Source organism: Xyrauchen texanus, chromosome 12 (genome assembly GCF_025860055.1).
Source record: "Xyrauchen texanus isolate HMW12.3.18 chromosome 12, RBS_HiC_50CHRs, whole genome shotgun sequence".
Lineage (NCBI taxonomy): Eukaryota > Metazoa > Chordata > Actinopteri > Cypriniformes > Catostomidae > Xyrauchen > Xyrauchen texanus.
In genome coordinates this window covers 29,528,367-29,538,460 of record NC_068287.1, presented here as the reverse complement: position 1 = coordinate 29,538,460, position 10,094 = coordinate 29,528,367, and the positions used below count along the sequence as shown (strand labels likewise).

Here is a 10,094-nt window from a genome sequence, read left to right as displayed (position 1 = left end):
ATCTCTGTTCATGAGTCTACTACACAGAAAACATTAAACATGCATAGTGTCCATTGCAGGATATGACAAAAGAAGTCACTGCTTTCGAAGTAAACATTGCTGGGTGCCTGAAGTTTGCCAAAGATCATCTTGACACTCTACAACACCACTGGGAAAAAATTTTGTGGACCGAAGAAACTAAGGTTGAGTTGTTTGGGAAGAACATGGAGAACTACATATGGCATAAAAAGGGAACCGCATACCAACATGAAAACATCATCTCAACGGTGAGGTATGGTGGAGGGAGAGTCATGATTTGGGGCTGCTTTGGAGTCTGAACCGCTTGCCATCATCGAGGGAAAAAACATAATTACCAAGTTTATTAAGATATCCTACAGCAGTGGTTCCCCACTCTGTCTCTGGAGGCCCCCCCAACACAGCACATTTTGTATATCTCCCTTATCTGACACACCCAATTCAAGTTGAAGAGTCTCTGCTAACGAGCTAATGAGTTGATTCAGGTGTGTTTGTTTAGGGAGATATCCAAAATGTGTAGTGTTGGAGGGCCTCCAGGAACAGGGTTGGGAACCACTGTCCTTCAGGATAATGTCAGGGTGGCTGTGCACCAGCTGAAGCTCAGTAGAAGTTGGGTAATGCAGCAGGACAATGATCCTAAACATCTAAATAAATCCACTACAGAATTGCTTAAAAAAGAAAAGAAAATCCAACTTTTGGAGTGGCCCAGTCAGAGCCCAGACCTTAACCCAATAGAGCTGTTGTAGAATGACCTCAAGAGAGCCGTTCACACCAGACATCCTAAGAATATGACTGAGCTGAAGCAGTTCTGTTAGAAAGAATGGTCCAAAATTCCTTCTGAACAATATGCAGGTCTAATCTGCAGCTACTGGAAACATTTGGTTGTGGTTACTGCTGTCAAAGGAAGATAGACCATATATTAAATCCAGGGGTTTTCTTACTTTTTCCACAGCACTGTGGAAGTTTAATGGGAAGTGTTCAGTAAAGATATGAAAGATTATAAATGTTTGTGTGTTGTTAGCATTAGCACATTGGGTTTGTCTATTCTTCTGACTTTGATGAAGATGAGATCACATTTTATGACCAATTATGGCAGAAAACCAGCTAATTCCACAGGGTTCACATACTTTTTCTTGCCACTGTATTAAGCTCAATCGACAGCATTTGTGGCATAATGCTGATTACCACAAAAATGTATTTTGGTGCACCCCTGCTTTTCTTTAAAAACTGCAAAAATCAAGTTTACAGTGAGGCACTGACAATGGAAGTGAATGGGGCCAAATTTTGGAGGGTTTAAAGGCAGAAATATGACATTTATAATTTTATAACAGCACTTACATTAATTTCAATAACTGTTATGTATTATCTAAGCTGTAAAGTTTTTAAAATCATAGTTGTACATTTGGAAATAATTTTACACAGATAAGGTTATAAAGCAATTTTATCACACTACAATCATGTTAACATGCATATTGTTTACGTCTTGTGGCTATACATTTAAAAAAGGGAATAATTTAACATTTACGTACTGCCTCACAGTAACGTAGATTATTTTTTTTATTAATTTAAAGTAAAGGAGGGACATCCACATTATGCCACAGATGCTGTCAGTTGAACTTAACTTAGTTCATAATACCTAAAGCATTAAGTAATGTTAACGTACTGTATACCCAGCTAACAATTTTTGTTTACCAGAACATTCCGGGAATGTTATTTTATAATAAAACTTAAAAAGAACATTCCTAGAACATAGGAATTGGTTCACAAAAAAATAACCAAACAGAATCCATACGCTAATGCTAGCAGAACATTCTATGTCTACCTTATTGTGAAGTGTTACCACTTTGATTTTGATATCACCACATTAAATCATTGAATGTATTTATTTATGAAACTATTTTTATCTGTTCAGAGAGTGGCATTTGTTGTCTTAATGCTAGAACGTGTTTGGGAAAATATAGCTGAGCCGAAAGATGACCTGACTTACGCTTTAAAGATCTTACTAGTGTTCTCGATATATATAAATGACTTATTCATAGTAAGAAACACTGTGTGGTGTCATTTAAATGTCACGTATTTTGTCACCCACTCGCCGCCATGAATGTGCCAGGGATTTGTGTGTCAGACAGATGGATTAAGCATAATTTCTCTGGAATTGTTTAGTATTGAGTTTCGATTACCTGCTGCAGCACTGTAATTCATGTTTTAAAGGAATAGTTCACCCAAAAATGAAAATTCTCTCATTAATTTACCATGATGCCATCCCAGAAGCGTATGACTGTCTTTCTTCAGCAGAACACACATGAAGATTTTAAGAAGATAGAGATCTGTCAGGTCCTTATAATGCAAGTGCATGGGTGCCAGCACTTTGACAGTCCAAAAGTCACATTGAGGCAGCATGAAAGTAATCCATGCGACTCCAGTCGATCAATGAATGTCTTCTGATATCAATATGAAAAGATGATCATTAAAATATTTTTTACTTATATCAGCGCTTCCATCCACGGCTCTAAGGCTGTTTGAAATGGCAAAACTCTCGCGTAACTTTCGCACTTCTGTAGTTAATAAGCGGCGCTTCCGAATTCTCATGTGAACTCTCCGACGCACTTGCCCCACACTTTGCATCAGTGGCTGGCAGGATGCACTTTTTTAAAATTTATAAAGTTTTTATTATCGTTAGTTTTTTACAAAACGTATTGATTTGCTTCAGAAGACATTCATTTATCAACCGGTGTCATGTGGATTATTTGTCTGCTGCGTCAAAGTGCTGGCACCCTTGTACTTGCATTATAAGGACCTGACAGATTTCTATCTTCTTAAAAACCTAATTTGTTTTCTGCTGAAGAAAGACAGTCATACACATTTTTGGGTGAACTATCTCTTTAAATAAAACTGTTCAAATACTGTGAATGAGATATATGTATATCTCATATACATATATGTGTGTGCATGTGTGTATTCAAATGTGTTGAATGTGTGGGTGTGTGCATGCTTTCGATGGTAATATAGAATATCTGATGTGATGGCGCTCTATGAAATGTAGGCTTATTGTGTACTTTTATTTATAAAAAAATTTCATCACTCAAAAATCATCCTGAGGTGACTATTAAACAATGTGAAAAAAGAACAAAATAAACTTCCAACAAAAGTATGAAGGTGGAATCTTCACCTGCAGATATCCATCATTTAATTATTCCAAGCAATAATTACATCAAATTATATTAAGAGAATAGTAAATAAATAAATATGTTCAAATAAATACATTCTCAGGAAACAAAAAACACAGTAACAATAGTTTGTCAGTCTTGCTGTCCAGTGATGTTGTAAAGTGTGTCTCCATAACTAATGTTCTCAGTCCTCATTTCTCAGTATGCAGACTAGGGCTGAAAACAATTTGTATGTGTGACTGATGTCCCATTCCAAGTGGGTCATCAGAGTCCAAGTTTATGTCTTGAATATACTGTTTCACCTCGTGTATCTGACTGTTCTCTCCATTCCTGGACGCTGTAAACTGAGTATTCATAATGGGGAGGAACCGAGAAAATGGGGCGCTATATCTCTGTCCCAACTGATTTGAGAGGAGTGACACAGGAAGTCCATTGTGTGGAGAAAGGAAAAGAGAATATCCATCTGCCAGGAGCAGTTCCTGAAAGGTGCAGTCCTCTTCAGTGTAATCCCACTTGAAGAGAAAAGACAACTCAGTATCAAATGTGTCTTCAGAGCAAATTATATTAGGCTCATTCACTATATGTATACAAATGATTTGAATAATATATGCTTATTAGTGTTAATATAATGGCTAAATAACTGTGGTGCACTGTTTGTATTTTGAGACCAGATTTTAAGGGTGTACTCACACTAGGTGATCTGTACCATGTCCGAGCACGTTTGACCCTCAAAGTCCAGTTAATTTGCCTGAAATGTGCCTTGGCCTGCTTGAAGAGGTGGGCTCGAGCACGGTTCAGTTGGCTCAGGCACAGTACACATCTAGTGTGATCGCTAACCGTGGCCGAGCACTGAACTCGAAACATGGCGTCAATGATGCGACTGTTCCAGTTAATAAACATGCCAGCAAAGGGATCACTTTGGTCTACGGCAGAGGTGCAGTGTTTACTGGAAATTTGGGCTGACGAGAGTATACAGGAACAACTGGAACTGGACATATTTGATTAAATTTGTGAATATCTTCGTGCTCGTGAATACCAAAGATCCATTGAGCAATGATGTCACAAGCTGAAAAAACTGCGGGTTCAGTATCTGAAGGTAAATCTGGCAGCTCATTGGACGAAAAGGATCAATTCCAGTGGTACAATGCTGTCTACAATTAGGCTTGTGAGAGGGCCATGTGTCACCATGCCCCAAATTAGCCACAAAGTAAGTAACTTTAGAATGATGGACTCCATTGTGCTGTGTAAGAGCGCTTTTCTTCCTATTTTCTTCAAAACTGAAAGTCACATCGTAATGATGTAAGGGTGCTCAGGCCTGGAACATTAAGTGCAATGTGAGTGCAGGCCAGCGGGGGAGTGGGGACAATTGTGCTTGGGCACGCTACAAGGCAATCGGACCTAGTGTGAGTATGCCCTAAGTAGTTTAAGTGGTGTTGCAAACCCTGTCTGAGCAATTTCACATTTCATAAATAAAAATAAAATAATTATCAAAACACCCATGGAGCTGCATTTCACTACTTATTTTAAGACTTCAAAACAGAAAAAAAGGAATAATTCAGAAGGCAATACTTTACAATAAGGTCCTATTCTATAACATTAGTTAATGCATTGGGTAACATGAACTAACCATGAGCAATAATTTTTTTTTTTTACAGTATTTATTATTCTTCCTTCATTTATCAAAATACTTGTTCATTGTGTGTTCATGTTTGTTCTTATTGCATTAACTAATGTTAACATAAAACTTTTATTTTAAATAAAATATCAGTATACTGTATGTAGAAATGAACAAAAGATTAATAAATGCAGTAATAGACTTGTTCACTGTTAGTTCATGTTAACTATTGCATTAAGTAATGTTAACTAATACAACTTTAAAGTGTCACAGAGTAAAACAATTTTTATTTTTTATTTTATAAAACTTTCAATGTTGACAAATTATGAAAAACTGTGTCCAAAGCTATTTAGTTTAAGAAGCAATTTAATTACAATTTAACCACATTAATTTATATTTCACAAATATTCTGATTAAACATATGTATAATTATCTAATCAACCAATCACATGGCAGTTGCTTCAATGCATTTAGGGGTGTGGTCCTGGTCAAGACAATCTCCTGAACTCCAAACTGAATGTCAGAATGGGAAAGAAAGGTGATTTAAGCAATTTTGAGCGTGGCATGGTTGTTGTTGCCAGACGGGCCGGTCTGAGTATTTCACAATCTGCTCAGTTACTGGGATTTTCACGCACAACCATTTCTAGGGTTTACAAAGAATGATGTGAAAAGGAAAAACATCCAGTATGCGGCAGTCCTGTGGGCTGAAAATGCCTTGTTGATGCTAGAGGTCAGAGGAGAATGGGCCGACTGATTCAAGCTGATAGAAGAGCAACTTTGCCTGAAATAACCACTCGTTACAACCGAGATATGCAGCAAAGCATTTGTGAAGCCACAACACGCACAACCTTGAGGCGGATGGGCTACAACAGCAGAAGACCCCATCGGGTACCACTCATCTCCACTACAAATAGGAAAAAGAGGCTACAATTTGCAAGAGCTCACCAAAATTGGACAGTTGAAGACTGGAAAAATGTTGCCTGGTCTGATGAGTCTCGATTTCTGTTGAGACATTCAGATGGTAGAGTCAGAATTTGGCATAAACAGAATGAGAACATGGATCCATCATGCCTTGTTACCACTGTGCAGGCTGGTGGTGGTGTAATGGTGTGGGGGATGTTTTCTTGGCACACTTTAGGCCCCTTAGTGCCAATTGGGCATCGTTTAAATGCCACGGCCTACCTGAGCATTGTTTCTGACCATGTCCATCCCTTTATGGCCACCATGTACCCATCCTCTGATGGCTACTTCCAGCAGGATAATGCACCATGTCACAAACTCGAATCATTTCAAATTGGTTTCTTTAACATGACAATGAGTTCACTGTACTAAAATGGCCCCCCACAGTCACCAGATCTCAACCCAATAGAGCATCTTTGGGATGTGGTGGAACGGGAGCTTCATGCCCTGGATGTGCATCCCACAAATCTCCATCAACTGCAAGATGCTATCCTATCAATATGGGCCAACATTTCTAAAGAATGCTTTCAGCACCTTGTTGAATCAATGCCACGTAGAATTAAGGCAGTTCTGAAGGCGAAAGGGGGTCAAACACAGTATTAGTATGGTGTTCCTAATAATCCTTTAGGTGAGTGTGTGTGTGTGTGTATATATATATATATATATATATATATATATATATATATATACACACTCACCTAAAGGATTATTGGCACTAAGGGCCTAAAGTGTGCCAAGAAAACATCCCCCACACCATTACACCACCACCACCAGCCTGGACAGTGGTAACAAGGCATGATGGATCCATGATCTCATTCTGTTTACGCCAAATTCTGACTCTACCATCTGAATGTCTCAACAGAAATCGAGACTCATCAGACCAGGCAACATTTTTCCAGTCTTCAACTGTCCAATTTTGGTGAGAGCTCTTGCAAATTGTAGCCTCTTTTTCCTATTTGTAGTGGAGATGAGTGGTACCCGGTGGGGTCTTCTGCTGTTGTAGCCCATCCGCCTCAAGGTTGTGCGTGTTGTGGCTTCACAAATGCTTTGCTGCATACCTCAGTTGTAACAAGTGTTTATTTCAGGCAAAGCTGCTCTTCTATCAGCTTGAATCAGTCGGCCCATTCTCCTCTGACCTCTAGCATCAACAAGGCATTTTCGCCCACAGGACTGCCGCATACTGGAAGTTTTTCCCTTTTCACACCATTCTTTGTAAACCCTAGAAATGGTTGTGCGTGAAAATCCCAGTAACTGAGCAGATTGTGAATTACGCAGACCGGCCCGTCTGGCACCAACAACCATGCCACGCTCAAAATTGCTTAAATCACCTTTCTTTCCCATTCTGACATTCAGTTTGGAGTTCAGGAGATTGTCTTGACCAGGACCACACCCCTAAATGCATTGAAGCAACTGCCATGTGATTGGTTGATTAGATAATTGCATTAATGAGAAATTGAACAGGTGTTCCTAATAATCCTTTAGGTGAGTGTATATTGTGTATATATATTGTGTTGTGTGTTAGGAAGAGCTATTTATTGTTTGTTTGAAAAGGTTATTCAGTACAAATTTCCTGGAACCTTGTAAGCATGCCTAAATGTCTACAATTCTGAAAACGTACTGTCAGTTTTTTGGTATCTGTTGTTTCTATTCTGTAGTTTGAATGTTATTCACCAGTATAATTTATTATACTATTAGATGCTTCCACTTCTCTCTAGTCTCTAACTAGTTAATCAAGCTAAAATGGCCACTGTATGTGGTCTGTAAGAATAGTATGTCAAATGTAAAATAGTAACTGTTGTATGCTGAAGTCACAGTAACACTATAAATGTGTGGAGCAATGATTAAAAAATTAATCACAATCTGAAATTATGTAACATTAACAATGAATAATGATAGGCAAAAGCTGCCAAATGTAGTGCCATTACATTACCAAAAAACACTTTAAAGGGATAATTAACCCAAAAATGAAAATTCTCTCATCATTTAATCACATTTTTTAGAAGAATATTTCAGCTCTGTTGGTCCTTACAATGCAAGTGAATGGTGACCATAGCTTTGAAGCTCCAAAAAAATCACATAAAAGCAACATAAAAGTAATCATTATTACTCTGTCTTCGGAAGCGTTTTAAGTCCTTTTTTTCTATTAATCTCCACTTTCATATTCTTTCACATTTTTAAAGTGAAAGTGAAAGCGGAGATGTATGATTAAAAAAGCATTTAAATAATTATCTGTTTCTCACCCATACCTATCATATCGCTTCTGAGGATATAGAGTTAACCACTGGAATAATATGTATTAATTTTATGCTGCCTTTATATGCATTGTGGACCTTCAAAATTCAGGTCACCATTAATTTGCATTATATGGACCTACATAGCTAAATATACTTCTAAAAATTTTAATTTGTGTTCTGCTGAAGATAGAAAGTCGTACACATCTGGGATGGCATAAGGGTGAGTGAATGATGAGAGAATTTTCATTTTTGGGTGAACTAACCCTTTAAGACACTGGTTTGTAACAGTTGGTGTATCACACATTTAGCTATATATATACACTACTGTATGTTACATATATTTGATGATGTAATGAGAGAGAGTGTTCAGACCTGTCCTCTCAAGTTGCCTGCATTATTTACGCAGAGGAAGAGCGATGTAGCCACACCTCTGATTACTGTCTCACCTGCTTTCACTGAGCGCAGTTCCTGCACACCTGCATCACAGCAATCAATGCAACACCTACTTATACTTCCATAGATGCATGACTACATATTTAATTAAATCACCTTTGGACCCCAACCATTAACAACCACCACCATCTTAATTACATCTTTAAAAAAAAATCACTACAAATTACATGAGTAACCTAACTGTCATTAACATTTATTAGGCATCAGTGCTATCAGAGGCTTGCTTATCAACATGCTATGAACTTATTATCACATCTGTTAGATAAGGCTTTTCCCTTAAAAGCCCCTGCTGATAGCAGGTCATTCTGAGAAGTAAAGCTATTATGATAGTCACTTAGTGACTTCTGTAGTACTCATATAGTAAAATACAAGTGTGCTCTCTAATGTGTTTGCAGCAGTTGCTTACAATTTGAGTTCTGTACTGGAGAACCCCTTACTGAGCCATCAGCATTCATTTCAAGAAACAGCCCTTGTCTTCTGTTCGCTACAACAAACACATAGACACATAAACACACTTATTGCCATTAACTTAAATCTCTTTTTCCACTGTATACTTTATTGTAGCATTACAAAGCAACACTGAAATTCCTAATAAGTTCAATTTACTCAAATAAGGAAACTTTTCATTCCCGCCACAATAAATTACGTAATAGTGTGTATTGTAAGTGAGCCTATTAATTAAGTGAACTAGCAGCAAGTGGACTAAATTCAGATTTGTGATTAAAATAACATTGTTTTCACATAATAATAATAATAATATTTTCAATTGAATTAGCTCCAAATTATAGCATGTAGTGTGGCGATATGGAAGAAATCCATACCAGCTTCTCACTTTTTCTAATGGGCGTAAACCAATGAGGAAATTTAATATAAAAGAGAGCTAGAAACGGAAGAGGAAGAGAGAAGAAAAAACAAAAACAAAAAAACAAACTAGTAGGTTATCGAAGTGGGACACAAGTTACCTGAAGGACGTCGTTGCTATTCTTTGCTGAAATTTCTGTGTATGCGCTGACTGGGTGCGACCGCTAAAGTGACGGAGAATTTGAGCTCTGCATGGTTCGCTTCGCTTGCCTGGTGCAACACTATCCAGCCTGCTTCGCCTGCCTCAGATACTAGTCTTGATGTACATCATCTTTTAACCTCACGCCAAATCTCCAAACCTTTCCCCGGCCCTGGATTTGCGGCCGCTACACAGACTGCTTCACGCGGCCAAACACACGCACACGCACACACACATTCATACACGCACATTACACACGCACACATAAATATATAGCCTATATTTTTTGGATTATTTATTTTTCTTTGGTTTGTTTTCCATTTCTTTTCTTTTGGTTGATATTGACCACGAAAGGCAGAGTTTGAAAAAATTATGAACTTAAGACATTAATGAATCAAGGACTCTCGTGACTTTAGGTTTTGTTTGTGAAATCTTGAATTGAACTTGAAGCAATCTAGCCTACTTACTGTTCTTACTGTTTTGTCATGTGAGGCAATGGAAAAAATACAAACTCTGTGTGAAAAATTGACCTTGGTGTGACTTGTCTTTGTTTTTGTTTTAAATGTTTTCATAAATAACCATTTTTTGACAAACCCTTCAATCTGTGAATGCGTGTCATTTAAGCCCCATCTTATGTTATTGTGGGTATT

At 37.8% G+C, this 10,094-nt stretch overlaps 1 protein-coding gene across 1 annotated transcript; it reads right to left on the bottom strand.

Moving 5' to 3' along the window:
- Positions 1–33: 33 nt before the first annotated feature.
- On the bottom strand, positions 34–9,619 carry fgf21 (fibroblast growth factor 21). Its single transcript, XM_052139588.1, has 4 exons — positions 9,407–9,619; positions 8,851–8,928; positions 8,364–8,467; positions 34–3,694 (listed from the first exon to the last, which is right to left on the bottom strand). The coding sequence occupies exons 2-4, from the start codon at positions 8,897–8,899 to the stop codon at positions 3,374–3,376; spliced, it is 474 nt and encodes a 157-aa protein (XP_051995548.1). The 5' UTR covers positions 8,900–8,928; positions 9,407–9,619; the 3' UTR covers positions 34–3,373.
- Positions 9,620–10,094: the final 475 nt, after the last annotated feature.